At 55.0% G+C, this 26486-nt stretch overlaps 3 protein-coding genes across 3 annotated transcripts; all 3 read right to left on the reverse strand.

Annotated features, from left to right (window-relative positions):
• Positions 1-429: 429 nt before the first annotated feature.
• On the reverse strand, positions 430-5240 carry LOC117437004 (hydrocephalus-inducing protein-like). Its single transcript, XM_034069392.1, has 8 exons — positions 5025-5240; positions 4115-4312; positions 2614-2777; positions 2206-2356; positions 1729-1959; positions 1354-1578; positions 737-888; positions 430-643 (listed from the first exon to the last, which is right to left on the reverse strand). The coding sequence occupies exons 1-8, from the start codon at positions 5238-5240 to the stop codon at positions 430-432; spliced, it is 1551 nt and encodes a 516-aa protein (XP_033925283.1).
• Positions 5241-5416: 176 nt separating this feature from the next.
• On the reverse strand, positions 5417-8766 carry LOC117437005 (hydrocephalus-inducing protein homolog). The gene is made up of 7 exons (XM_034069393.1): positions 8743-8766; positions 8464-8655; positions 7919-8068; positions 7147-7203; positions 6595-6705; positions 6271-6429; positions 5417-5701 (listed from the first exon to the last, which is right to left on the reverse strand). The coding sequence occupies exons 2-7, from the start codon at positions 8614-8616 to the stop codon at positions 5417-5419; spliced, it is 915 nt and encodes a 304-aa protein (XP_033925284.1). The 5' UTR covers positions 8617-8655; positions 8743-8766.
• A 2128-nt stretch (positions 8767-10894) lies between these two features.
• On the reverse strand, positions 10895-25842 carry LOC117437006 (hydrocephalus-inducing protein homolog). The gene is given in 14 exon segments (XM_034069394.1): positions 10895-10996; positions 11506-11636; positions 12119-12296; positions 14136-14288; positions 14657-14775; positions 15857-15956; positions 18951-19122; positions 20616-20817; positions 22287-22411; positions 24153-24355; positions 24906-25015; positions 25018-25039; positions 25648-25767; positions 25837-25842. Coding segments are annotated over 14 exon segments (1743 nt in total).
• Positions 25843-26486: the final 644 nt, after the last annotated feature.

Below are 26486 nucleotides of genomic sequence, written 5' to 3' on the forward strand. Positions count from 1 at the left end.
GCAGGAGCCTGCACTCGGCTTTGCTGAACTTCAGGAGGTTGGTCACCTCTCCAGCATGTCCAGGTCCCTCTGGATGCCATCCCTTCCCTCCAGCACACTGACTGCACCACACAGCTTGGTGTCGTCAGCAAACTTGCTGAGGGTGCTCGATCCCACTGTCTGTGTCACCGACAAAGATGTTGAACAGGGTCTGCCCCAACACCGACCCCTGAGAGACACCATTCCTCACTGGTCTCCAGTTGGACATAGAGCCACTGACCGCAGCTCTCTGCGTGCAGTCATCCAGCCAATTCCTTGTCCACCGGGTGTCCATCCAGCAAATTCACGTCTCTCCCATTCAGAGACAAGGACGTCGTGTGGGAGGATGTTAAATGACATTTATTTGCTCCAGAGAGCAGGAACGTGGCAGGAAGGGCCGGGGGCAGCTGCTCACTTGCGGGGGGAGGGCAGGCCCCGGAGGTGGTAGATCCAGGAGCCCCCAGGGCAGGAGACCACCAGCCTGCTGGTGACAGGAGCCGGGCCGCCCGCGAAGGAGACGGTGATGGTGGTGCTGCTCTTGGCGCGCAGCACCTCGGGGGCCCTGACGGTGAAGCCCGGGTGCTTCACTGCGTATTGGAACGCCGTGGCCTTCCGGAAGACGTTCCTGAAGGAGATGGAGGTGGTGCCGCCGGCTGGGATGAGGAAGGGGCCCTGGGCTTCAGGGGGCAGCGCAAGGCCGATGAGTGGGATGCAGTACTGCCCGCCCAATGCAGAGCTGAGCTGCAGCGTGGCCTTGGCTTCGCCCAGCTGGCAGGGCTCAAAGGTCACTTCCACGCTCAGGTCCGAGCCCCCAGCACTGGCGGGTGCCGCACTGATGGATTTTGCCGTCTGGAAGTCGGCACAGTCGGTCTGTGCAGGGGAGACAAGAGACCATGGGGGGTGGGTCACAACAGCAGAGCCAGCACCTCGGGAAGAACACGATGGTCCCCTGGCCCTGGCCTGGCCCACCCACACCACACTCCTGGTGAGTGCCTGCGGGGAATGGGCACGAGAACTGTGCAAACGTGCCCAGCAGGGACAACCCTGCACCCAAGCCCCAAGACACCCGACTGCCAGACCTGGGCTGCAAGGGGGAAGCAAGCCCAGGCACCGTGGCGCCTGCAGAAGCAGCTCCAACCAGGGCAGCAGACACGGGCCCGCAAGGGAGGACAGTGCAGCTGGTGACAAGCCCACACCAGTGGGAAGACCCCTGGGCTCACATGGCCACCCTGGCTCTGCCACGCCAAGCCAGAGGCACTTGGAGCCCTTGGTGGAGAGGGCTGGTGCTGGCCAGAGGAGCTGCCTCCCAGCCAGAGCCCCGGCAGCCGCGCTCACCTGTACGAGGTACTCGGTCTTCTGCTGGGCAAAATGCCGTATTTTGGTGGTGATGGTCTGACGGGAGCCCAGCCTGGTGCGGAAATACACGGGCTTCTCTGGCCTGCTCCAGGTGGCTTTCAGCTGCAGGGTGTAAAACAGAGAGCCCAAGTCGCTGCTCTGGAGCACCAGCTGCCCGCTGCTCTCACCCGTTTGCAGGGGCTGATACTCCAAGACAAGATCCGCCTGGGAGGAAGGAAGGAAAAAGCCACTTAGTCAGGCAGAGGCAGGGAACATGGCTTCCCACATGGCTCCTTTCAGGCATCACCCTTCAAGAGCATCCCCTCCAGCCAGGAGTAGGGAGAGCAGAGGGAGCCGGAGGAGCTTTGCCCCTACCTTCGACTGTGCAGGGACAGTAAAGTGCTGGGGAACGCTGACGTCGGGCACTTTGCAGTTGATGTCAAACGTCACCGGTACAGGCAGAGGGTTGTCCACCTTGATGCTGGAGGACACTCTCTGCCGAACAGCGGTGCTCATTTGAACAGTGCCCATGGGTCCTGAAGCCACCACCTTGAAAGTCACCATGTGGAACAAGTACTCTCCGGTTGTCTCATTGAGGAAGGTCACCTAAATCAGACAGAAAGGGAAGGGCTGCTCATTCCACACATGAAAACAGACCCAAAACAGCCCACTGAGCTCAGCGCCCTGCTTCCAGGAATGGCTGTGAGCACCCACCAAGGAAGAGCACAGGATCACAGAAAGCATGTGCGGTATTTCATAGGACCTGTGCACGTGGAGGTATGAAGAGGCATGTAGCTTCTTGGTGAGCCAACAGCTCCTTGAAGGGCCCTGCAGACCAGTGTCCTCACTTACCTTTGCCCTGAAGACTCCTTCTTTGTAGGAGAGGAAGGTCAGCTGGTAGTCCTTCTTCGCAGAGCTTGGCACGTCCATGTAGGAACAACCCTGCAGCACAGAACTGCTTTCCAGGTTCTCTGGTTTGAGCATGTCAATAACCACCAGGAACCTGTGGGTGAGAAGGACACAGTGAAGGTCAACACGAAGGACTCCCATAGGATACCCATCATGTGGGGGTACAATACAGCCCCTCTCATCCTCAGTGCATCAGGCACAGGGCACCAGCTCTCATCCCCCTTGGAGGAAAGCCCTCCAGGGTGCCTCTGCACAGGCAGAACGTGGGTATGGCCAGACACGGCCAAGGAGAGGGACAAGCTTTCAGGAAGGAGCTTCCAGGCACTTCCAGACTTCCTGGGCTGGACTCACCTCTGTGATCTGTGCAGCCAGTTGGACACAGGGATGAGCTCCGTGTGGCACTTCCTGCATGGAACCTGCCGGGAAATGGCCCCTGAACACCTGGGGGCTTCAGCAGTTCCTTCCAGGTGGTAGCGTAAGCCTGTCCCGTCCGGCAGGGGGAAGAAGATGGAGCCCTACAGACAACGAATAGGACAAGTCGGCTCTGGAGCACCCCTGGCCAGCCCCATGCCTCAGGCTCTCACTGCAGCACCTTCCAGCACGCCCAGCTGGCAGAGCTCTGCCTGCAGCCCTGTCCCGTGCAGGAGGAGGCACCAGCATCGCACCTGCTCAGAGCTGGTTGTGAGTGGGTGCATGGCCCACAGGACATGGCACAGCTACAGGACACAGAGGCAGCATCTCTGGGCAAAGCAAGGAGACACGGGCCCTGCGGCAGAGCTGCTCTGCACATCCCAACACTCCCTTACTGGCCACACTCACCTGGGCACGTCCCTGCCAGCCTGTGCTCATGCAGGGACAGCCCTGGGCAGGGGGTGCCCGTCCCTGATGAGCTCCATTGCCTCAGTCCTGCTGGCCTTAGCCCCAACAGCACTGCCCAGACACCAGCCTCTAAGCTGGCACAACAGGGGCCCACCAGCCGTGGGCCATGGAAAGCTCATATCCATGATCATTCTGGGTGCCAGTGGATCCCAGACACCTGCCTCTGCCATCTCCTCTGCCTCCACAGCAGCTGAAAGCTGCAAGACTCCTCACGCAGGCTCTACATTAAAGACATACTGAGCACGTGCAACCCTAAGGGCACAGATCTGCTGAGCACCCTGGAGATGGAGACCAGAAATCTCTGACCTCATTTCTGGCCTACTGTAAGGTCAGCTGGAGCGGGACAAGGACCCGGCAGCTCCAGCACCCCAGAGCCCTTCTGAACTGACCCCTTATGGCACAGAAAACATTGCAGAGGGGCCAGTCACCCCCATGTGCCCAGCCTGAGACCTGCAGGAAGGGCTCCTCCCACAGCTCCTGCATGACTGTCAAGAGATCTCTCTCGTTTCCCACTTGCCTGTTCACGGCCAGGAGGGCACTGAGAAACTGCAGGGCAGCTTTGCCCTTCTTGCTCCCTGCAAGCTGCACAAGGACAGGCACAAGTGGTTGTGCCCAGTGCTTGGAGAGCCTGTGCAGCCGTGCGCTGAGCGTGGGGGTCTCTGAGCCCCCTGGGCTGCCACAAGCAGCCACCAGGAGCTGCGCAGAACAAACTTCATTTCTTGGCCTTCAGAAAGCCTGGCTCTTTAGGTCAGCTGCTCCAACACGTTTGGTGGTCAGGCCCGAGTTCCCACCTGCCCTTTGCCCGTGCCTGGCCCTCAGCCACCACAAAACCCAGCTTCCAAGAGAGGGCACAGGACACCTTCAGCTTGGACAGGACCTCTGAAGGTCATCTCGGCCAACCTCCTGCCCAAAGCAGGGTGAGCTACAAGGGTCATGCCACGAGGGTCAGCACACGCTGGCACAGCTCACGTACCTGGTGCTTCTTGTTCTCAGAGCTCATGGTTAGGGGTCTGTAGGTGACCTGGTAGACCTTTTCTTTTTGCCTGGCCTCCAGGTGGATAAATTCAGGCCCTTTCCAGTATTTCCCCTCAATGATGGGCTGCAGGGTCCAGGCCTCGCTGCTCGGGTTGGACAGGAGGATGGTCTGGCTCTGCCTCTCACGCACATTGCAGCTGAAAGTCAGCGTCTGTAACAGAGGAGCACAGAGGCTGCTGGGTCGTACCCACAACCCTTCCCACTCTTCTCACGCTGGCTCTGCACCAGGACCTGGAGCACAGGGAGCAGCTTTTCCTTGTCACATGCAAAAATTACGCTTTGGCCATAGCTTTTGGAGTAAATCAAGCTGGTTGCTCTTGAAGAAGGGAGCAGAACAAGCCTTTCACATGCTGGGTGAAAGGAAACTGGGAGACCTGAAAGGAAACTCCTGTGCAAGGACAAGATCTGCAGCCACACAGCCCCTTCCTTCGTGGGCAGGAGGAAGAGGAGCTCCACGCTCTCTTTGGGAGCAAGAGCCAACAGCTCCCAGGCTGCCCCATCCCAGGGACTGGATGCAGATGCCTTGCCCCTTCCTACTGCTGAATGCCCTCCCCTGGCCCAGCAGGGGGGAGAAGTGTGGCTGCAGGTGCAGTGCTGGGATACATGGCATGGGTGCTGCAGTGCAGAGCCAGGACAGCTGAGCTGCTCACTGGAGGAGCAGCACCTTGAACAGGGGAGAAAGGCAATGACAGGGCTCAGGAATTCTGGCAATCCTGCCCAGCAGTTTCTCTCTGGGATACCCCAGCACCAGCGAGTCTGTGCTCACAAGTGTCCTTCAGTTCCTGCCCTGGGAGAGATGTGGTGCAGATGCTTGGGTCCAGGGGCCCATCCTGTCCCTGCTGCGTTACCTCTTTGGGGCCAGGGGCCTCCACGCAGGATCCTGCCAGTGTAAGCTGCAGCGCCTCACTGCCCTGGATGAAGCACCGCAGCCCCTTGTACTGGACAGCCTGGCTCAGCTTCGAGGGGCGGAAGGTCACAACCAAGGGCACATCCATCCCTGGGCTGATGTAACCCTTTGTGGGGCTGATGGAAAAGTCTGGCTTGAAGCTCTCCGTGTCCCACATAAACCTTGCCGAGGAAAGCACAAGGACAGGAAAGAAGGATTAGCCACGGGGAGCTGTGAAGGCAGTGTAAGCCTCAGTGTGAGGCTCCAAGTCTCTCGTGGGCTTTCCCACCACATCTCAGGCCTGACCCTGAGCCACCTGGCAATAAGGCTTCAGGCTGGGCAGGACCTACTGCTTTACCTGACTCTCGTGTCGCCCGCGTTCCGCATGACGACGCGCCGGCTCGTGTAGCTCTGCTGCACCACGGCTCCAAAGCTGAGCTGGTCCTGGTCCAGGCTCACGAGGCTGCCCTGGCAGGAGCCCCGCACCACACAGAGGGAGTGCACCAGCCCGCGGCACTCCAGCAGCACTTCCCCGCTGAACGGCTGCATGCGGCGCTTCGGGGAGAAGGTCACCTCCACTTTGCAGGTGTCTCCTCTGCCCTTCAGCTTTAGATCCTTGCTGGGCTTCAAGCACAGAACCTACCCGAAGAAACGAGTGGAGACTATTTCATCTGGCAAGCGAGCTGTGGAGCCTCCCTCACCACACTCAGGGAAGAGGCTTCCAATTCCTCTTCTGTCCCCACCAGCACTGCCCCAGTCCCACTCATTCCCTCCTAGGCATTCCTAGGGAATACCAAAGGTGTTTTCTACCATGTGTCCACCTGGTCACGGCGAGGTCAACTCTGTCTTCTAAAGCTTTCACATACGTTCCAACAGAGCTGCAACTCTCCCTCTTTCAAGATTCACCTCCCTCACCTTTCCACATCTAAAACACATGGCTGCATCCTGATGGATGTGTCTAAAACAGGCTAGAGGAATTGTGCTGCCTTCTCACTTCTGGCTCTCAGGGAGTCCTGGCACCCAGCTCAGCTGAAGCATTCACACTGCAGGCATCTGCTGCCAGAGCAGTGCCAGCAGGGAGGACAGGGCAGGCACAGGCAGCCAGGGCAGCCCACACCTGAGTCATTACCTACTAGCTCCCACCCACAGCAGCTCAGCGCTCCCTGCAGGCACACCAAAGTGCTCTGCAGAGAAGGAACGGGCCTTACCCCAGCTTCCTGCAACTCTGGCACAGTGGACGTGACCCTCAGCTTAAAGGTGAGAGGGGCTGCACTCTTGTTGGCTACGGTGACCATCTTCTTCACCGTCTGTCCAATGCAGACGTTTCCCAGCTTCACCACCTTTCCTGGTGGATCCACAACGTCAACCTGAGGCGGTAGGGATTGATATCAAGCCAAAGGAAAGAAGGAGAAAAGGCTTTCTGCCACTCTAGTGGCAGAAACCCAAACCATAGGAGGCTGGGGAAGAGAGGAGGAAATGAGAAAACCATGCCGGTTGCCACCTGGAGTTTTAGCCTTTAGATTTCATCTCACCTTCATTTTTATGCCCCTTCCTTGGGCCTCATCAGTCAGCTTCTCTCCCGGGGCACACGGAGGCAGCAACAAGCTGTTGGGGCTGTTGTCATCTTTTGGTGTCCGTAGGGGCTGTGCACAGAGGGAAGAGAAACCATAGACAGGATGAGTTTCTTGACCTTCACCATGTGAGCAGGCTCCCCAGCCAAGCCATCCCCTCCCACATTCCTTCCCCCCAGGGGCAGGGATTATCCAAGTCCCTCTGCAGCCTGCCAGCAGAGCTGGCTAACCCTGGAAGGCCACCAGGATTTGCCCTGCGCACTGCCCCCGTCTCCCTGCACAAGCCTGGCCATGCTGGAGTGCTGGGAATCTACAGGAGTGTGCACAGACCTTCCCCCTCACCTGCTCCTCAGCAAGGTGCTGCTGCTCAAACTGCACTGAGTAAACCTCACAGGGCTTCTTCACCACCACTGTCCCCTCTTCCCCATGGCTCTGGGGCAGCAGCGGTCCCAGCTCCAGCTCTGCGGGGATGGACTCCAGCCGTGGCTCCAGACCACGTCCCAAGACCGGCACCTGCAGGCGTTGGCTGCTCTGGCAAATCTGGATCTGCAGCTCGCCCCGGTAGCACTTCTGCAAAGAAGCAGCACAGAAAGCTCCTCCGTGAAGCCCCAGCTGACAGCACCTCCAAGTCAACTATCACCCAGGGTCAGGGGTCTTGTCAGCACCTCCAAGCTCAACCCAAAACAGGTATTTACTTAGAGCAGGGGCTACAGCATCTGCATGGCTCTCAGGAACTGCAGCGAGTCCTGCTGTAGAGCATAACTGGACAGTTGGCTCCCAGGTGGATCTAAAATGGGCTATCAGAGGTTTTCACCTGGGCATGGGGGAGCGCAACGCTCATGAGAAAGGTCTGATTCCTCAGACACAGTCCTGGCACTGCAGCACCAGGCAAACATCAGCTGAGTGCAAGAGGCACCTGAGCTCTCACTGGACACAAATAAGGATCATCTTCTCTGCTCAGTGCTTGCCTCTGGTCAAAGCCAGACACGAGACGCTGAAATCTCCACGAGCAATTGAGATCCCTGGGACTGTCCCCAGGCATGGAAGCACTTGTGTCCATCCTGTCACACGCTACCAGTTTCCAAGTCACGGTGGCCACATGCAAACTGCCTTTGGGAATGCTCCATCATTTAAGCTGACTCCCGAACTGCGTGGGAACGTGCAGGGGAAACTGAGGCACAGGAAGCTCCACGTGGAGGCAGAGCTCATCCCCCGCTCCCTGGGCTGGCCTCCCCTTACCACACTGCCCTGCCAGACCTCCTGGCGTGACACCCACCAATCTCACCTCTTCCATGGGTGAAAAACGGACTTGGACGTGGCACTGCTGTCCTGGAGCGAGGCTTCCAGCTGAGGGCAGCACCTCAAAGCCACAGGGCACAGACTTCATCTCCTCCAGCAGCTTCTGGTGCTCGCTCCCTGGCAGATGTTTGTCCACCTGCGCACACAAACCAGTGGCGTGAGGTCTCCTTGGTCTGTGAGGACAGACCCTCGGTTCCTGCAGTGCTCCGAGATGCTGGCACGGTGCAGGAAGCACCTTCATCCCACCCAGACGTGGCCACCACTGCCTAGAACTGGAGGGCAAACATGCTGGCAGGGCAGGCAGATGGGGAGGCAGTGTCCTCAGAGAAGGAGGAATGGGTGAAGACGGCAGAGAAGTGAAGCATCAGCTAGTGAACAGGCCCAGGTGAACCAGCCTTGCTCTGTACCCTCAAAAGCTTCCTCAAGCGAGCTGCAGCCCAAGTGCTCAGGCAGCCAGAGGGGCACAAAAGGCAAGAGTGGCAAAGAGAACCCAACCGAGAAGTTGTGTGTTACACGTTGTCTGTGCTTTACCTCCTCAACAGGATCAGTCATGCTGATGGACCATTTACAGGGGACCTGGAACGTGTTGTGGAGCTGGATGGTTTCTTCCTGGCACTGCCCACACTGGACAGCAGAGAACTCCAGCCTGTCCCTGGACACGCAGAGGGACGGCTCAGCCACCATTGCACGGAGGCGGACCTGGAATTTGGGGCCTCCTCTGACCTAGAGAAGGACAGAGCATCCGGTTGAGAGCCCACCCGATACTTGCTGCTGTGCCCAACCTGCTGCCTGCCCCAGAAGCTGGAATACCTTGATGGGCAGGAGCACATCCACTTTTCCCAGGGGCACGTTGGCACTTTGTGGGTCGAAGCACACTTCAAATGTCTTGCTCTCACAGGAGGGCAGACGCTTCACACGCTCCAGGCACACGCTGAAGCCTGAACACAGCAAAATAAAGCAGCTGAGATACGCAAGCAACAGGAAATGGCTCAGAAGCACGGTAAGGCCACAGGGGTGTCCTGGCTGGCAGCTCTGGGAAAGACCCCTTTGCATCTCCAGAGAAGCTGCTCTTCTCCCTTTGGCACTGCCCAAAGCAAAAGGACTTTCACAGCCAGAATCCAGGGGTTACATAGTAAAAAGAAATCACATTGCTTGAGGAACTCCAGCAATTCCTTCATCAGGCATCTCAGGGAAGGATGCATAGACCTCTCCAAAGGAGAACTGCCACCTAAGATACCAAATGCTGGGGTGTTCCCTGACAGCGGCTTAGAAGAGACGACTGGCCACCCCGCAGAGACAGCAGTCACCATGTGGTGGAGCTGCAGCCTTACCTCAAGGCCTCTTTGGGAAGCCTGTTTCCATAGAGCAGAGGATCCCACAGGCCGGTCAGTAAAGGCTGAGCAGAAGTGCTCTGGCACTATGAACTCTAAACAAAGCACTTCCGAACCACAGAGGGTCCATCTGTTTGCAACATAAACCCTCAGAGTGCACAAAGAAACTGGGATGATGCTCACGGGAGCCAAGAGCAGAAGATGCTGAGAGGCGATCAAGGGGATCAGCCCTTCTGGCCCCTGCTATCAGATTTTAGGGCAGCCACAGGCAGAGCAGGTCTCTGGGCACTGCTCACCAGAAGTCAGGCTCTTGAACAGGGCACCCAGCACGGGGGTACTAAGGAGGAAAAAGCTGTCCAAGGAAGTACTCAAATCTCCCCGTGTCCAATGGCTTCAGCTGATGTGTCAGAGATAGCTCCTTCAAGCCCCTGTGAAGCCTCTCCACCATGGGTTACCTGTGTTATACAGGACATATCCATCGACACGGAAAGATGCAGGGAAGTGCCCGGTGTTGGTGATCTTCACCATGTGTGTGTGGATGTCACCGGGAACGACATAGCCAAGGTCCAGGATGTATTCGGGCAGCTCAGCTCTGAAAGGAGGAGTAAGGACACTCTGTAAACCCCAGCATGGTGTGGGCTGGAGAAGCAAATGGAGTGGATAATTCTGTATTCACTGCTCTGAAAGCTCAAGCCAAGCCCAGGAAACCCAAGGCCTGAGCACCCAGTAATAACACTTGGCTAAGTCATGGGGAGTGCAGGGCCTAGGATTTATCAGCCACCAATGGGGTCTTCGAGTGACTTTAAAGTGGGTACTGGACACAGTTCCTATGCTGCAAAAAGCCATTGCAGAGAAGTCCACTGCATCTCCACTGGTCTCAATCAAACTGCTAAGCTGGTGTCCAGCCCAAGCCTGAAACTGCTTCAGGACCTTGTCATAGCATTTCCTTGCAGAGGCCTTTGGCAGGCAATCCCACTTGGAAAAGTGCATAAGGGATCTGGACCATTCCCTGCTCTTCCTGCATAGTGGGGTCTGTTTCTTGGCACAAAGATGCCAGCTTTGAGATGCCCCTTTCAGAGCTGGTCAGCAGGGGTGGTGCCTGTGCTGTCTGCAAGGGCTTGCTCGTCTGCACCCCTCAGCTCTGAGAACAGAACCCACCAACTGTGGGGAGGGGAGCACCTCCAGAGCTCAGGGGAGCACTGTGCAAGCGAGGACACCGAGCTGCCCACAGGGAGCACATCATAGCTCTCAGCATCAGGCCCCTTCTGAAGTCCGCAGCTGTTCCCAGCTCTGAGACACAAGGAGCTCTCAGGAGCAGGCCTGCACTGCTGGCTGTTACCCTCGGGGCCCCTGCACACAGGCTACAGGACTCCCTACTAACTTGAGAAGCCTCCGATGTACACGCTGGTGAAAGGCAGTGTCCTCTGGGGGACGGGAGCTGAGAGCTTTCTGCTGCTCCACGGCATGTTCCTCCATCAGCATCTCCTCCATCTGCATCTGCAGCTGAGCATCCCACTGAGGAAAGTAAAGACAGGGGCTGCTTAGCAAAGCTCCTTCCCAAGGCACAAGCTTGTCTCAGGTGGAGGATCCCACCCTGCTCTTGTTGAGAGAGGCGATGGAGTCATTCTGTCTCACTGCTCAGTGTCTGGGACACTTCCTGCTCTCTCAGGCAGGATCATAGCTCCAAAGAAATGAACTCCAGTGTCTCTCCCTGCCCAGTTATCAAAGCTGATCTGGACACATGGACAGACAAGCCAGAAACCTTCCAAAGCTCCAAGTATGTCCCTGCCCCCAGTTAGTGCCAAAGCAGCTTGGACAAAAGCTCTCCTGGAAAGGGAACCATGAGAGAGCTGGGGCCTCTCGGAGATCCAGAACACAGCACAGCCTCAGGGTGCATTCAGGCTGCTGCTTTACACTCTGTAAAGCTGGCAGGGCTTGGCCGGTGAGCAGCAAAACCCCCAGCACCGACCTGAATGTCCTTCAGAGCACCATAAACCCAACTGCTTGAGCACAGCCCTTAGCATCTCCCTGGGGTAGTCAGGAGCTGGTGCATCTCCAGGAGGGACAACTCCCAGAGGTGGGCAGCCCATGGGGCACGCTGAGCTGACACAGTCCATGGCCAGGGCTGTGCAGGGAGGCACCCAGTGCCAGCAGAGCCCTGGGCACAGGGCCGTGGGGCGCAGGGGCTCCAGTGACACGCAGGAGGTTGGCACGCGTGGGACAGGGCAGCAGCTCTACTCACCATGGTGCCCGAGTCATCCATGCGGGGCTCGGCTGCCACAGCCTCCCCCAGAGCAATGGCCTCGTCTCTCTGGCTGCCTTTGTCCAGCTTTTCTTGGGCCTTTTGGAGGATCTTCTCATATTTGGCGTTGCCTGAAAGCACAGAACACCACCAATAGCAGTGGGGCAGCACAAATCCCATGGAAGACGGGAAGCCCCATTTCCCCAACACGCAGACACAAACTGCTCCAGCAATGGAGGGAAAGGCGATCCTGCTGCTTCTCACCCCCAGCCGTCTTTCTCACCACACAGGAGCATCTCAGCCCCACAACGTGATGCAAACCCAACCCTGTCAAAATCCCTTCCAGCCTCTCTTGCAGCTTCCCTGTGCTTTTCTGCCCAGCCCTCATCTTCCCAGACCTCTGCCATACGCTGGCAAGCTGTGCAGGATGGTTCCTGCGGCAAAGCCACACGGGCTCGTCTGCCAGAGACCAAGGAAGCAACCAGAGGGCTGAGTTTGCCTGACAGCCCTGAAACCTCCAGGCCTGGCGGAGGTGCCTGTGAGCTGCCCTATGGGCATATGGCATGGGAGAAAGCCAGGTGACCTTCCTGGCGAGCAGACAGGCAGTGCTCACCTTTGATGTTCCTGGGCAGGTCCAAGTGGATCCTGGGAAAGGTCCCTTCTCCTTTCAGGCAGACTTTTTCTGGCTCCAGGTGACCCACTTGGATCTGGAAAGCCCTGCAGAAGACTCCAGGCACTCCTGGCAGGTAATAGACTTTCAGCACTTGCTGCTTGCCAGGTTCAATGTAACCCTGCGGGGCACAAAAGAGGGAGGGAGGTAGTGTACCAAAGAGGACTCAGTGGAGGGATGGCTCACACGACAGACACGCTGAGGACACAAGACAGCTTCTCATACATAAGGAAACATCAGACATCACCACCTCCAGCTTTCTTGTACCCAAACGCCTGAGTCTCCTACACCAAGATGCAGTATGTCCTTCAGAGGCCTCGCAAGGCTGCCCTCTGCTCAGCATGAGCACAGCTCTTCTGCTGACAGGGCTTACCCTCTGCTAGCCAGAGCCAGGCACAACAAACCAAAGCTCTTTCACCAGCTGCTCTGGAAGAGCACCGAAGAGCCTGCGCTTCCAGCAGGGCCAGCAGCTCCTGGCAGCAGCTTGCAGGAGAGGACATCAGCGTGTCATCCCTCAGGCGGACAAGCACTGAGGAAGGTGGAAGCCACTTGGCCCTTTGCTTCCTCTTCCCATTGCAAAAGGGCACCAAGGCAGGAACACTGCTCCAGCTCTAAGACACCCAGGCAGGATGACAACTGGGATGGAGTGATGCTCCAGTGATGGCACAACCAGAGAGCTCAGCACTCAGCTCCAAAGACCTCCCGCAACCATCGTGCCTCCCACTGGTGGTTGCTGTAGGATAGCAGAGCCAGTGGCGGCCAAGGCCAGTCAGGGGCTCCATTAGGATCATGCTCGATGCACCTCCTCTGCCTCTGCAGCAATCGCTCACAGCCCCATCTCTCCTGCCTGGTTTTGGATGGGGGTTGTGTGCTCATTCCCCCTATTTTCCCCCAAAACTCTCTCCTGGGCAGCCTGACACAGGCCGGGTGAAGCCCTTGTGCTACTCACCATGCTGGGCACGACCAGGGGCACGCCAGGCAGAGGGCTGGCTGCAGTGCCTGTGCCGGGGCTCAGCACCACAAAGGCAAATCCCAGCTTCCCACTGTTCTGCAGAGTCACTGCTGCTTCCAAGACTTTGTTAAACACCTGAGGAGAGGACAGAAGAGCAGCAAGTTACAGGCACACGTCTGCTGCTCACAATTTCATTCCTCTTCCATTGGGTTGAAAGCAAAGGAACACAGCCCAGAAGCAGGGAGTGCACAGGAGAGATGGGCACTGGGCTCTCTGGGTTAACCCGGGCAACCCGCGACTGCAGGGTACCTCTGAGCCCTACACAGGGACAGGCATTTGTGGCAGAGGTGCAATTACAACCATGGAAAGATCAGGAAGAAACCAAGTAGGGGACACAAGCCCTCTGCACTTGAAGGTGTCACCCAACAGCGAGCTGAAACACAGGAGGAGACACTGAGGCATTTCAGGAGAAAAGGCACCTGCACACAAGTATTTGTGGGCAAAATACAAGCCAAAAGGGAGACAAACAGGGCAACGCACACACGGCCAACAGCTGGAAACAGCTGTGGGGTTGTAACTGGAAAGAAGTACAGTGAGGGTTATTCTGGGACATTCTATCCAGCTACAGTGACTGGAAGCCCAAGTCAGCTGCCTCCTTGGCCGATGAATCAGGAGCATTAAAAGAGAGCACCTCCTTGCACCTCTGGCTTTAGGAGCCCATCAGCGGATGGACATCTGAGGGACACATCCCTCTGGAGATCACCACTGGGATCCTGCCTGCCCCAGGAGGCAGCGTTAGTTCCCTCCAAGAGGAGGGATTCCCAGCTTTGGGCTGGGCTGGAGATGGCCATTAAACACCAGCTTGGAGCTATCACCCAAACGCTGGACTTCCAAGCCACAGAGCCAGCAGAGCAGCTGGGAAGGGGGGAGAGCCCTCGACCCGGGGGGGCAGCAGCCCACCGGTCATGGCTGGAGACAAGGAGCTCTGACAAGAGCAGCGTGCGGTACCTGCAGCCCGCAGTCGATCTCGGTGGTGTCCAGGAGGTAGCTGATGCCTGAGGCCTCCCCACGCAGAGCCACCTCATAGCAGGAGTCCAGACCTCTCTCCGGATACACCACGCTGAAGGGAGCCTCAGGAACTCCTCTGTTGAGCAGGAGCACCTGCAGCAGCAGCAAGAAAGCAACATGGAAATACATGAAGAATCCTCTTTACTTACTGAAGGCTCACTTCTTTTCCACTTTAGCAATTAACATCTGTAAAAGGCAGAAGATGCTGAGCGCTGCTGCCAAATACAACAGGACAAGTTCTGCCTCAGGGCTTTTTTCATGCAAAGCAGGGATAACTTCACACAAACAGAGCCACTCTGGCCTTATTCCCCTGACACAGAGCACTCCACTTGACCTGCAGTGGCAAGGACCTGCTCAGCACCACCAACTTGATTCAGACCCATCCCACACCTCCACCAGGCTCACTGCTGCCCACGAGCCATCCGGATCCACCCCAATGCCCTGCCACCCGTCCTGCTCACCCCGTAGCTGTGGCTTGAGCCAACAAACACCTTCCCGATGCTCAGCTGGTCGCAGCTGAGTTCCACCTGGGGCCCGACGCCTTCCCCGCTGATGCACAGGGGCAGCCTGGTCTCACAGCCTGTGGAGGGAAATCTCTGTGAGCGCAATTCCTTCTGCTACCCAGCACTTTCCAGGTTGTCTCAGTGCTGCTGCCGGTCCCTGGCCTGCATGGAACCACCTCCAGATGCTCCAGGAGAAGATACGGGACCCATCTCGTCCCTCAGGAGATCAGCCTTGGGGCTGGTTTCTCATTTCTAACCAACCCCCTGGGATGGTGTCTCAGAGAACCACAGAATGGTTTGTGTTGGAAAGGACCTCAAGATCATCCACTTCCAGCCCCCTGCCATGGACAGGGACACCTTCCACTAGACCAGGCTGCTCCAAGTCCCATCCAGCCTGAACTTGAACATTGCCAGGGACGGAGCAACTTCCTTGGGCAGCCTGTTCCAGTGCCTCTCCACTCTCACAGCAAACAATTCCTTCTGGATATCTAAACTAAATCTCCCCTGTTTAAGCTCAAACCCATCACCCCTTGTCTCATCCCTCCAGCCCTGGAAAACTAGCCCTCTCATTGAGCAGATCACATAAGCCAGACATGTACTGCTAACGTACACATCCCTTGGTGCAAAGGCAACCGAGACCTCAAGGCTTACAGCCAAACTCCAGGGTGGCTTCTTTCCCTTAGATTTGCTAGTGATGACAGAGCACAAGATCTTCAGTCTGAAAGCTGCTCTCAGCCACTGAAGCCTGAATCCTGGCTCAAATTTTGGACGAGATCTCACTGCCATCCCATTCTACTCTGCACACAAGGCGAGCAGCACCAGGAGGAGGAGAGAGCCACACAACCAAGACTCATCTTGGAGGTAAATGGTCTACAGGCTCCTGGTGCTCCTTCATTAAAGCTGTGTGTGTTGCAAATGCTGGCAAACCCGTGCCAGGAAAGCTTATTCCTTCACTGCTTTGTCTCTTCTGGGGTCAGGAAGCCAGAGCCAGGCATCCTGAGCCCTGGCCTCGGACAGGAGACCACCGGGAACCGCAGGGACAGCAGCATGTGCCAGCACTGTCCTCTTGAGCCCTCCAGAGCTACACGAGATCCCAGTGGGCTGGAAGAGTGTTTGTACCTCCTCTGTGGGAACAGGAGCAGGAGGAAGGAGCTGTACCTGAGATGTCACAGTAGGCTGCCTCTTGGTAGACTCTGGCTTCTTTGGGCTTAAAGATCACATTGATTTCAAGTGAAGAATTTGGCAAGATATCTCCCTCCTGAAACAGAAGTGACAGCAAACCATTTATCTTCAAACAGCACATTCTTGTTGCCACTACAGCCCTGTAAGCCTTTATTTAGAGCATCAGCAAAGAGCAAGGAGCAAGCAACACCTGTCAACAGAATTTAGAGTAGAGCTTGGAAGCAGCTGCAGAAACACCTTCCAAAGTCCCTCACCTTTACTGGCACCCGGAAGGGGCTTTTGTTACCCTCAGAAGAGACTGAGCTCTGGCTCAGGGATTTAAGTCTGGGCCACGCTACCAGTTTCTGCAACTGTCTGCTGCTTCCTCAGGGTCTTCTCTCTCTGCTGCTCTCCCACAGGATCCTGGCACTGGTGCTCAGGCCCAGGAAGCCTTGTCACACATTTCAGCAGGCACCCCTGGTTTCTATAGGCTCTCAATTCCTCCAACTGCCTTAAGCAAAGGCACCTTGTACAGCCCTTCAGCCCCTAGCATTACAAATACACTTGACGTAAGTAGCTACACCTCTGGCAACTGTAGTAACGCTCTACAGGAATTCAATATTGAGTTGACGGAAGCAGATAAAAAGAACAGAGTCCTTTTTCTATCAGCACAGCCAGGCTCTGATTCCCCTCTGCTCTTGGCTATTCTCAGGATTTTGTCCAGAAGAGCCTTGAACTGACTGGAGCCTCCAGCACTCCTGCAGCATCAATATTTACTAGCTACGGTTCTGCCACTGACACAGGACTGACAGCTTAGAGGACAGCCCCACAAAAATTAAAGAGCTACAACATGGGAAGTTATTGGCCTGCAGCTGCAAGTAGTTCCCTGATGCACAACCTGCTCTGAGTCAGGAGAACACGGGCAAGGACAGGCAGAGAAGAACCCTTTCAAACACCAACCGCCAGTAACTGCAAAAGTCTGAAAGAGTAAAGTCACTTGGATTCTTCTCAAAACCTGCACAAAGTCCCATGTGGGACAGGAGACACTGCCCATGACACAAAGCCCTTGCTGCCCCGGCCTCCTCCCATTCCTGCATCCCCATTCCTCTAGCCAGGGCAGCTGGAGCTGGCTCAGGGCCTCAAGGCATCTGTCTGACTCTGCAGTTGATCCCGGCCCCAGATAGCCCAAACTCAACATCACAACGCTGAGCTGCCACTGCACCAAAAAGTACAGCTTCAGCAAGAACCTGGAGAACACTGCAAAGGTGCATCTCAAACAGTGAGGAGTGCAAAGGAGAGCCCAGCAGGGTTACTGCGAGTGCCCAAGGCCCTGGGGGCATGATTTGCTCCATACCGAGACCACACTGACTGCTGCCATCATTCTGTACACACTCTTTAACTAGTGCAGGAGGGAGCTTAGAGCTTTGGGCACGTGCCATTGCTTCCTTTACAAGCTAATCAGAGGAGGGTGCAGCACACACCCTCTTGCCAGGGATGATGCCTTGCTGGCCACCAAGCACCACAAAGCCATCCAGTGAGGCACCACGATCATCACAAGGGACACATCTCCATACATCCAAGGTGCTGCTGGGTCCCAAGGCACTGCCAGATTAGACTTCTCTAAGGCACCTGAGGAAGAAGCTTATGGGCTAGCACTAATGCCTCTCCTTTTCTAGGGATCAGCACAGCTCTCAGGAACAATCCTGATACAGCACCCCCACTGGAGCCTTGCATTCATAGCCTCCATCCCAAGAGAACTGACCCAACACTTAACAGGCTCAAGAGCAAGACTCTCCATGGGAAAAGGATTGTTCCATAAAGAATGGAATTCATGGAAATCAAGAGACTGATAACACTGCACAAGACAGCAGGGGAGAGACTCCTGTAGGAGCCTGCTTTGATTCAGCCCTACAGCAAACCGTCTAACAGGAACACGGCCATTTAGGAAAGGTTTCCACTCACAGCTTGGGGCCAAGCTACACTTCACGTCTCTGCATCATTGCATCTTGATGTGGACAGGACTCAGCCACAATTCCAGACCTCCCCTTAATGCACCTCAGGAGCTCAAGAGCAGCTTAAGCTCATTGTGGAGACACAGCAACTGGAATGAAGCAGGAGCCCTGGGGCACACTCCAGAACCAGCTCTCACACACCACAGGATGCTCTGAAGGCTCAGCTCAGCAGCTCCCACTCTCCCCAATATCCCTGCTGCTCTGACACAGTCTCTTGCTCACATCATGCTGCTGCCAGCTACAGTGCTGTGAGACCGCACTTGTGCTGGCACTGGTGGCTCTCAGCCTTACATGCGCTGCAGGAGCAAGCAAGAAGAGAACAGCAGCCCCTTCCTCAAAAACAAAATCAAAACATAAACTAGTTTCACCCACTGGAAAAGAAAGAAGAGGTTGGGATTATTCCAGGCTTCACTCCAAGATGAGAAGGGATGTTGCACTGCTCAGACAGCAGCCATTCTTCAGCTCAGACCATGTGAATACCCACAGCAACGGCTCTGGCTGATTAAAGGACATGGGGGTTTTGCTTGCATCACCAGGAAAGTGAGCAGTTTTCTCTACCTATCTGCAGTAGAACTCAAAAAGCTTGTTTAAACCTGCCAGCCTCGTGTCCAGGCTCACAGACGGCACTGGAAGGGACACTCAGATGTGGTATACATCCAGGTTTTAGGAATGGATTGCTGTCCCCCCAATTAAACTTGGGCTCAATTTGGACTCCTTTCCACAGGAGATCATTTCATTCTGCAGGTCAGGATGTGAACTAACAGTGCACCAGTGGCCTTTCTTCACCCCCATGCGCTACGTGGAAATGTGTCCTTACAGAGAATAACTGATACCTCTGAACACTGTGAGGACACTCATGAAGTGCCCTTGAGTCACAGGCCTTGCAGCAGAGCCCAGCCTGGGGTCGGCTCTTGCTGCTGCTCAGAAATGCTTTCTGCAACAAGCGCCCCCAGCCTCACCAGAAACCTGATGTCTCCTCTCTTGGCACATGGAGCAGCTGACGTGGGATCTGCCAAGGGACCTCATTCAGAGAGGAGAAGGACAAGGAGCAGGAAGGGAGGTTCTCAGCCATCACTTACCATGGGCACAATGGTGAAAATATCACTGCAGAAAGGCGTGGAGTCTCCCTGCACCTCTGTCCCCTGGCTCTGGGAGGTGCAGACGGGAAGGGAAGGGTGTTCTCTGAGAGGGGGGACCACCCCGTGCTCCTTAGGAACATCAACCAGCTTGTCCTCTTCCTGCCTCTGCAGCCTGTGCCATGGGAGAGACGAACCAAGGAGATCATTGAAGAAGCAGCAGATTTGCAGAGCCTGTCGTGTCCGTGCACGAGCAGCAAAGCATTTGGTGAGGAAGAGCAGCAGCTCAGCACGGGGCTGACCCTGAGACACAGGCTCCCCATGGATCCCATTATTCCAGCACAGCAGCGAGTTTACTCCTCACTGACAAGCTCATCAGAGGTTTCTTAAAGCTGGCAGCCCTCAAGAAAAAAGCCTCCTGCACTGGGAGGGGAGAAGCAACCAGGTTTCAGCTGCACGTTACCAGCAGCACACTTTTCCCCTTCCCTTTTGCACCCACAGGGATGAGAAGACAGTATCTGCACTGCCTTGCGCCAGAGGATCCTGGTGCACTTCCAAAGCAAAACCAATGGGTTTGCATCCCACCACTTCAGTGACACAAATGTGTTTCTGTGCATGAAAACAGAGGTGCCAAGAGAGGAAGGGACTTTGCCCAGCATCACCCAGGAAAGAAGTCAGCATCTCTGAATGCAAACCCTACGCTGAGACTTGAACCACCTCATCTTTTCCCTCATTTTGGCCTCCTCTGCAGAGCTGCAATGCAGTTAACCTCTGCCTTTATTGCTGGTTGCAGCAGAAATCATTCTAGGGGTTAGAGATCACAAGCGGGAGATGAGAGGGGAGCAGTGCTGCACAGTGGCTGCTCCTTAACTGGGCGCCTGAAAAGTTGCACAAGGATTCCCCGAGTCACAGAAGCTTTTAAGTCTCATTTCCAGTTCATCCCCCCAGGCTGTCAGTGTTTCTCTGCTGCCCTGAAATGGCAATTTCAAAGCTTCACCAGAGGCACCCTTGGAAGAACCTGCCCCATCTCTCACCACCAGGATGACACAGGTTGCTGAAGCCCAAAAGCACTTCCAAGTCCTGGCTGCCCTCCCTTCCCTGCACAGCCCTCCCCCTCCACATCTGCCCAGCTGAGGAGCAAGGCCAGAAACACCTCCTTGGGCCAGAAACCAGGACACTGGAAGGCAATTCCCCAGCCTACAGCAGGACAGCCTCCACCTTCTGGGCCAACCGAGCACTGTATCCTGCGTGTGGCTGGAAAAGGAGCCTGACACCTTAGCAAAGAACAAACTGCTTGAGTATCATAAGAGTTGTGCCACCTGCAGCTCTTCAGTGCTACTGCTCAGTGCAGTCCCAGGTACCGAGTGCTGACACCTGCCTCAGCCTCATGGACCCTCCACAGTGCACGCAGCTCTGAACTCAATAGTTTGTGGCTCCCAAACATGAATTTGCCCTCTGAGGCAAGCCAGTGATTGTAATCAACCTTCTCTCCCCAAAACATCATCCTCAGCTGTAGCACGGGTGGGACTGGAATGGCAAGGGTTAAGCTCCACGCTGTGCATGGCTCTGTCTGCCCTTATCCCTTCAAAAGCCCCAAGAGCCCTCTGAGGCTGTGTGTTAGTTTTCCCCTGGGGCATCTATCTTGCTGGAGGAATCTCTCAAACAAACCTCAGCTTCTGCCGCTCCTCCTCTTCCTCATCAACAAAACGCTTCCACTGGAAGTGGGCCGTGATGCCACTCTGGTTGTGGATGACCAGGGAACTTTGCTTTGACAGCGTGAGGGAAGTCTTCTCAACTGTCAAGGAGCTCTTGTCAAGCCTGATGTCGGCATTTACAGCTGCTCCACAGAGGCTTTTGTGAACATCTTCACCTGGAACAAAGGCAAAGTCTTGGCTCATCTCACTTGCTGATGGAAGTACAAGGAACGGGGCAATCTGCAGGCAACAGGAGAAAGAGCTGCAGTTCTGAGCTGCATCAGCAGTTCCCCACATCAGGACATTTATCGTATCCTGACAGCTGCACATGAGATGGCATGAGGATGTCCTGGCACCACCTTAGGCACCTTATTTTGGGGGGTGTTCGTGGAGATTTATCCCCAAGGTGACAGCATTTACAGTGAGACTTTGCAGATGTGCCCAGGTGCCCTTTGGGCTGCCATCCCACTCAGGTCATAGGGAATTCTACACCCAAGTCACTCAGTGACGCTGAGGAGCCCACCTCAGTCATGCTTGCCCAGGCTCTCCTGCAGGCAGGAGATGCCCCCACTCTCGTGTCATCCTCATCTCCTGCCTCCTCAAATATTGGCCATAGCTCTCATCTCAGAAACCAAGCGGGAGCATTTGAAATGAAATGGACAAGGGCAGAAAGAACAATGGCAAGTACAGAGCAGCTTCTGTGCTGAGCTCTGCACTCAACAGGGTGCTATGGGGCCCTCGGATTCATCTGCTAACTCCTTCTTTTGCTCCTTGCTGCTCTCACAGCCAAGTGCCTCACCACTGCCAGCACATTCTCCCTTGTCAAATGTGCTGCTGTTACCACTTCACCACTGGAGAAGTGAGTCCCTTCACTAGGGTAAGTGTCCGCTGGAAAGCTGGAGACTTCCAGCATCGGAGCAACACGCACAGCAGCACAGCCATTCCCAAGGGTTTCTCCAAGGTCCTGTTCACCCACCCACCTTCAGACCATTATTACACCCTCACATTACTGACTCCAGCCCTAGCAGCAGCTTCTTCCTAAACCTCACCATTAAATAACTGCTGCTCACTAGGGGGTTTCTACAGAATCACTCCCAGGCTACAGCAATGCTCAGAGCACCCTAATGGCTACTGCTGCCACACTTACTGCTCCTCACAGTCACAAGACCTCAGCGTGGCCCAGCTCTCGGCAGAGCACTCACTGTACCCATACAATCACATCACAAGAGAGGGTCTCTACCTCAAAGGCCTTGCCAGGAACTGTAACACAAACATCGGATGAAAAGCAATGACCAGTCAGGAGAGCTCTATGGGACAAGTTGCAGGCTCTTCAGACAGCTCTCTTGCAAATTAAAAAGCCATCTCCTTTTCAAACCAGGCTCCTTGCTATGCCTTCTTCCCCAACGGAGCACCCAGAATATTCCCCATCGCCCCCTGTGCACTGTGCTTAGGAAGATCTGCTGCCTTGTTACAGGCTGAAAATATTCCAGCACAGCAATATCTGGCAGCCAGCATGGAAGCTTTGCTCTACCCAGCGTGAAGGAGTCTTGCAGAAGGGATTCAACAGGACAATGAAGCCATCAGACGATGATGGCAGACACTGCTCTCTTTGGAAGGACACACCGAGGGTGCACCAAGCACTTACCTGTGTCATAGTGAACAATCATGGGACTTGTATAAACACCGGTCTTTGGTGGGTGAAATTCCACCGTGACTTGCATCGCTTCTCCAACGCCAAGAGTCCCAATGGAGGGATCCACAGAGAAAGGGCTGCAACACAAAGAGAGAGATCTGGGTCCTCCGTTAACTTTGCAGTCTAGTTCACTTCAGCTCTCTTGTGCAAGCAAGGAGCAAGCAAACCACAGGCGGTACAAGAAAACAGAGCATCCAGGATCAGAAACAGAGCGGGTGACTCTCCCTGCTGAAGAATCCCATGCAGAAGAACCCTGCAGAGGATCCCGTGGTATAACATGACCTCAGCCCCCCATCCTCTGCACACAGTTCTCAGCTCTTCACCTCTGCCATCCAGTTACTCACAATTCTACGGTTTTTGTGTAGCTCACTTAAACTTTTGTAATGCTTCCCATTTCTTTATTGCAAATCAGGACTGAAATAGTTCATTGCTGAAGTTCGGAACTCTTAAAACCCTTGTCAAGGAGCTCTCAACACATGCTCTGTCACCCAATAGAGTAGTTGGCAAGTGCATTGCAAATAGATGCTAGACTTCACTGGGTACTTATTGTGGTGGTGACAACTAGGCCTGGAAATCCCAGAAGGAAACTGTACAGTGATTTACAAGTTCCTGCCCATGGAGCTCCACAGGGAAAAGCAGCAGCCTGCTTAAAGAGGCACCCTAGCAGCCTGCTTAAACAGCCTTGCCAGCCTTTGGCAGAAGCTCCTCTCAGACCCTCGTGTTTCACAGGAGACAAGTTGAAAGTCTTCTGAATCTGGAGAAGAAACTGAAGCAGCTCAGGTGCACCAACTGAGACGCAGCAGGTCTTTGGTGCGTTCTTAACCTCAGCTCCTGCGCTGAGACCTCTGGGACCGAGCAACTCTCAACTCCCAGCCAACTGAACCGCCTGCCTTGCGGATGCAGTGTCACAAACACATTCCCCTCTCCAGTGCAGCAAACTGGAAACCAGTGACTGGCTTCTGAGACCAACAGGAACAGGACAGGCTGTCTGCAACACAGTTCACCTCAGGCATTTGATGACGGGACCACCAGACTACCGTGAACTTGTGGCCTCCAGAGACCGGGTGTACTTGGTTCCTAGTGGTATGGAACCATTTCAGAAGGTTATTTGTGACACAAGGGTGCAAACCAGCTACTCAGCTACTTGAGCCCTCTCCAGGAAATGTGGGAGAGAGACAGCTCCAGGAGAAAAGGCCCCCAACCCTTTGCAAATGCACCAGGCACTTGGAGCATCTTTCACCTGCTCCTCCTTAGCTTTCTGGTAGTCCACTTCTGAAGCCACCACCTGCTCCTCTCCACTTCAGAGCTCATTTGCTTAGGCATATTTGGTCCAGGGCACCAGACCAAGCCCATGGGAAAACAAAGGCCCTGGACCACACACTCTTATTGCCAGGGCCTCCAGAGCAATTGCTTCATCTATGATCTCTGCTTGCTAATATAGACACAGCTGCTGATCAACTCCTCAGTGCCTCTCTCCAGCTCATTGCTTGCCCATTTCTTGATGCTGCCTTTGGGCTCCGTGACCTGAGCCCCTCGAGCTGTCCTCTGCCACAAACCACCTTCTGCAGCACTCCAGCTGCCTTCCTACCTTGGCTCTTCCAATCCAACAGCATCAGATCTGCAAGATGCTGCCTTGGAGACATCCACTGCACTGTAAAACTTGCTTGCAGAGCTTTCTCAAAACACCGTAAGCAATGGCAAACCCCACAGTGTCCTGCCCATGTCCAGCACCTCAGATGCTCTTGCCTCCTTTTTCTCACTGTTTACAACTCCATGAGCACGACAACAGCGTTTTGCACAAGAGATGAGCTCCTTTACCTCAGAGTGGTGATGCTGTAGCAAGCCTCCCGCTTCCCCACGTTGCGCACCAGCAGAGTCTTCTGGGTGCTGAACCTGACTGGACACTCAAGTAGAAGTTCAGCTGCCTCAGGGAAGTCCAGGCTGGCTCGGGCACCTATGGCTCGGATAGGCACAAAGAACTTCTCCCTCTCTGTGATGATGATAAGCTCCTCAAAATAATCCTGCAGGGAAAGAAACAAGCTCAGCACAGTGCCTTTAGCACCATGCCTGTGCCAGAAGAACTGCTGCTGGTTTCTGTGACTCTCACAGTAGCATTCCGATAATGTACTCGCACTTTTTACCTTCATGGCCTTTCATTACAGATTATTTCACAAGCATGGGGCAAGCCAGGGACCATGGGGCAGATCCTCTGTAGTTTTCTAGAGGCATGCTGCTTGAGGATAGGACAGACCTATCAACTACATTTAAGCAGCAAACACAAGATGAGTAAAAGGCCATGCACAGGCAGCAGACTCTCAGCCCTCAAGCCAACAGACATTCCATTAAATATTCCACCACTGAAGGACAAAAGAGCCTGAAAGAGGCAAGAGCCTCCAGCCTATGGGAGCACAACCTTCAGCACCAGCAAGAGTCTCCCCCAGGTCTAGATCCAGTGCAACCCCACTGAACCCAGGACACTTCTTCAAACCCACACCAGATGCCTGCTTTGGAATCCAGCCCTGCAGGTTCACCTCCCCTCAAGGCATCATCTCTCGGGACTTCCACTCTCACCTTGTTCTCATCAGGTCGGAAAAGGATGCGGTAGGTTGAAGACGTGCCCGGGGCTACCTTATAGTCCTCATCACTCGGGCTGATCAACTCAAAGTAAGGAGAGTTCCCAGGATGACGTTCAGCAGACGAGGAACCTGCACGAAAGACACACAACTATGATTTTGTCACTTGGGGAAACTTGAGAAGGGACCAGGACAGGCCACGTGACAGCCTCCTTACCACCTTCCCAAACACTTTTAACTCTGAAGGTACACGCACGGAACACACAAGGCTGGACTTGAATCCCCTTTAACTGCTCCTGCTAAGCTAGCCTCTTTCCACTGCTCTTCCCTGTGCTTTGACAGGCACTTGCACACAGGTGGCTGAACAGGCTGAGAGAGGAAAACATGGCCTGCCAGAAACCAAGACTGACCAAAGAGCCACCAGGACACGTTGCACACTCGAGGTAAAAGCATGACAGCAGGCAAGAACTGCACAGCCCTCGACAATCCCATCAGTCCAGGCTTTCAAGGGGAAGCATGCTGGCTCAAAGAGCTCCTTTGGGTAGATACCAACCAGTGCACGGCCAAAACCAGAATCCCCAGCATGGGAACATTTCCCCATCTTGCAGAATAACGCTGGTGAGACATTTTATTCTGCATGCGCTGCACTGCAGCAGGGAACTTGCTCTGCTGCACACCATGTGAATTCCACTGCTCTCCTCCTCCAGCCCAGTGCTCAACCTCCACAGCCCAGCACTTACCCTGTCTTTGTTCCTCAGAGCTAGCGACGCTATGTAGAACTGGTGGGGAATGTAGTTCTCAAACACCACCTCGGATGGGAAAGGCTGGAACGACCTCTGGTCCCGATCAACGGCTGAGAACTGCAGATGCAAGACAGAGCAGAGAGAGCTTCAGCTGCTGGGAGAAAGATTAACGAAGGAAGATCCCACACTCATCTCCAGTAAATACAGTCTCTTGGTGACTACATCTGCCGCTCACGCTAGGAGATGGCAGCTCACCCACCTCTGCTCTCAGCTCAGCAAAGGGTTCTGGACCATGCTGAGCAGCCTCAAGCTAAGAAGCTCTTTTGGAGGCTCTTTCTTCAGGTTGCCTTCTCCAAAAGGCAAAGCAGCGCTCACCTCCAGCAGAGCCCTCTGCTAAGCTGCTCGCTCAACTCCAGACACTTGCTGGAACAGCCACCAGCACTCGGGGAGCAAGCAAAACCCAGCAGTTTCCATGAGCCTCCACAGGAAACAAGTTGCAGGTGAACTTCCCTCTGGGACAGCGACACTGAGTCCCCACATCCCACACATATCTTTTTTGATGGAGAGCCGAAACCAGGCGGAAGACACCAGTACCAGGGAGGAAAGGCCAACAAGAAAGTAACAGGGCAGTTGGGAAACAGATAAATGAGGTGAATGCTGGATGGGGATGAAGTTCAGCTCTTTCCCCAGCATTACTGGGCAACTTGAGCTAGGCTGCAATTCGTATCCCCTTTCCCCAGGAGCTTTAAAGTTGCTGCTTCACAACCCTATTCATGCTTGCACGCAAATTGGGTTTCTTGACAGCTTAAGTACTTGTCCACACAGGTCCTCCCGCC

The sequence above is a fragment of the Melopsittacus undulatus genome, chromosome 14, assembly GCF_012275295.1.
Source record: "Melopsittacus undulatus isolate bMelUnd1 chromosome 14, bMelUnd1.mat.Z, whole genome shotgun sequence".
NCBI classification, from domain to species: Eukaryota; Metazoa; Chordata; class Aves; order Psittaciformes; family Psittaculidae; genus Melopsittacus; species Melopsittacus undulatus.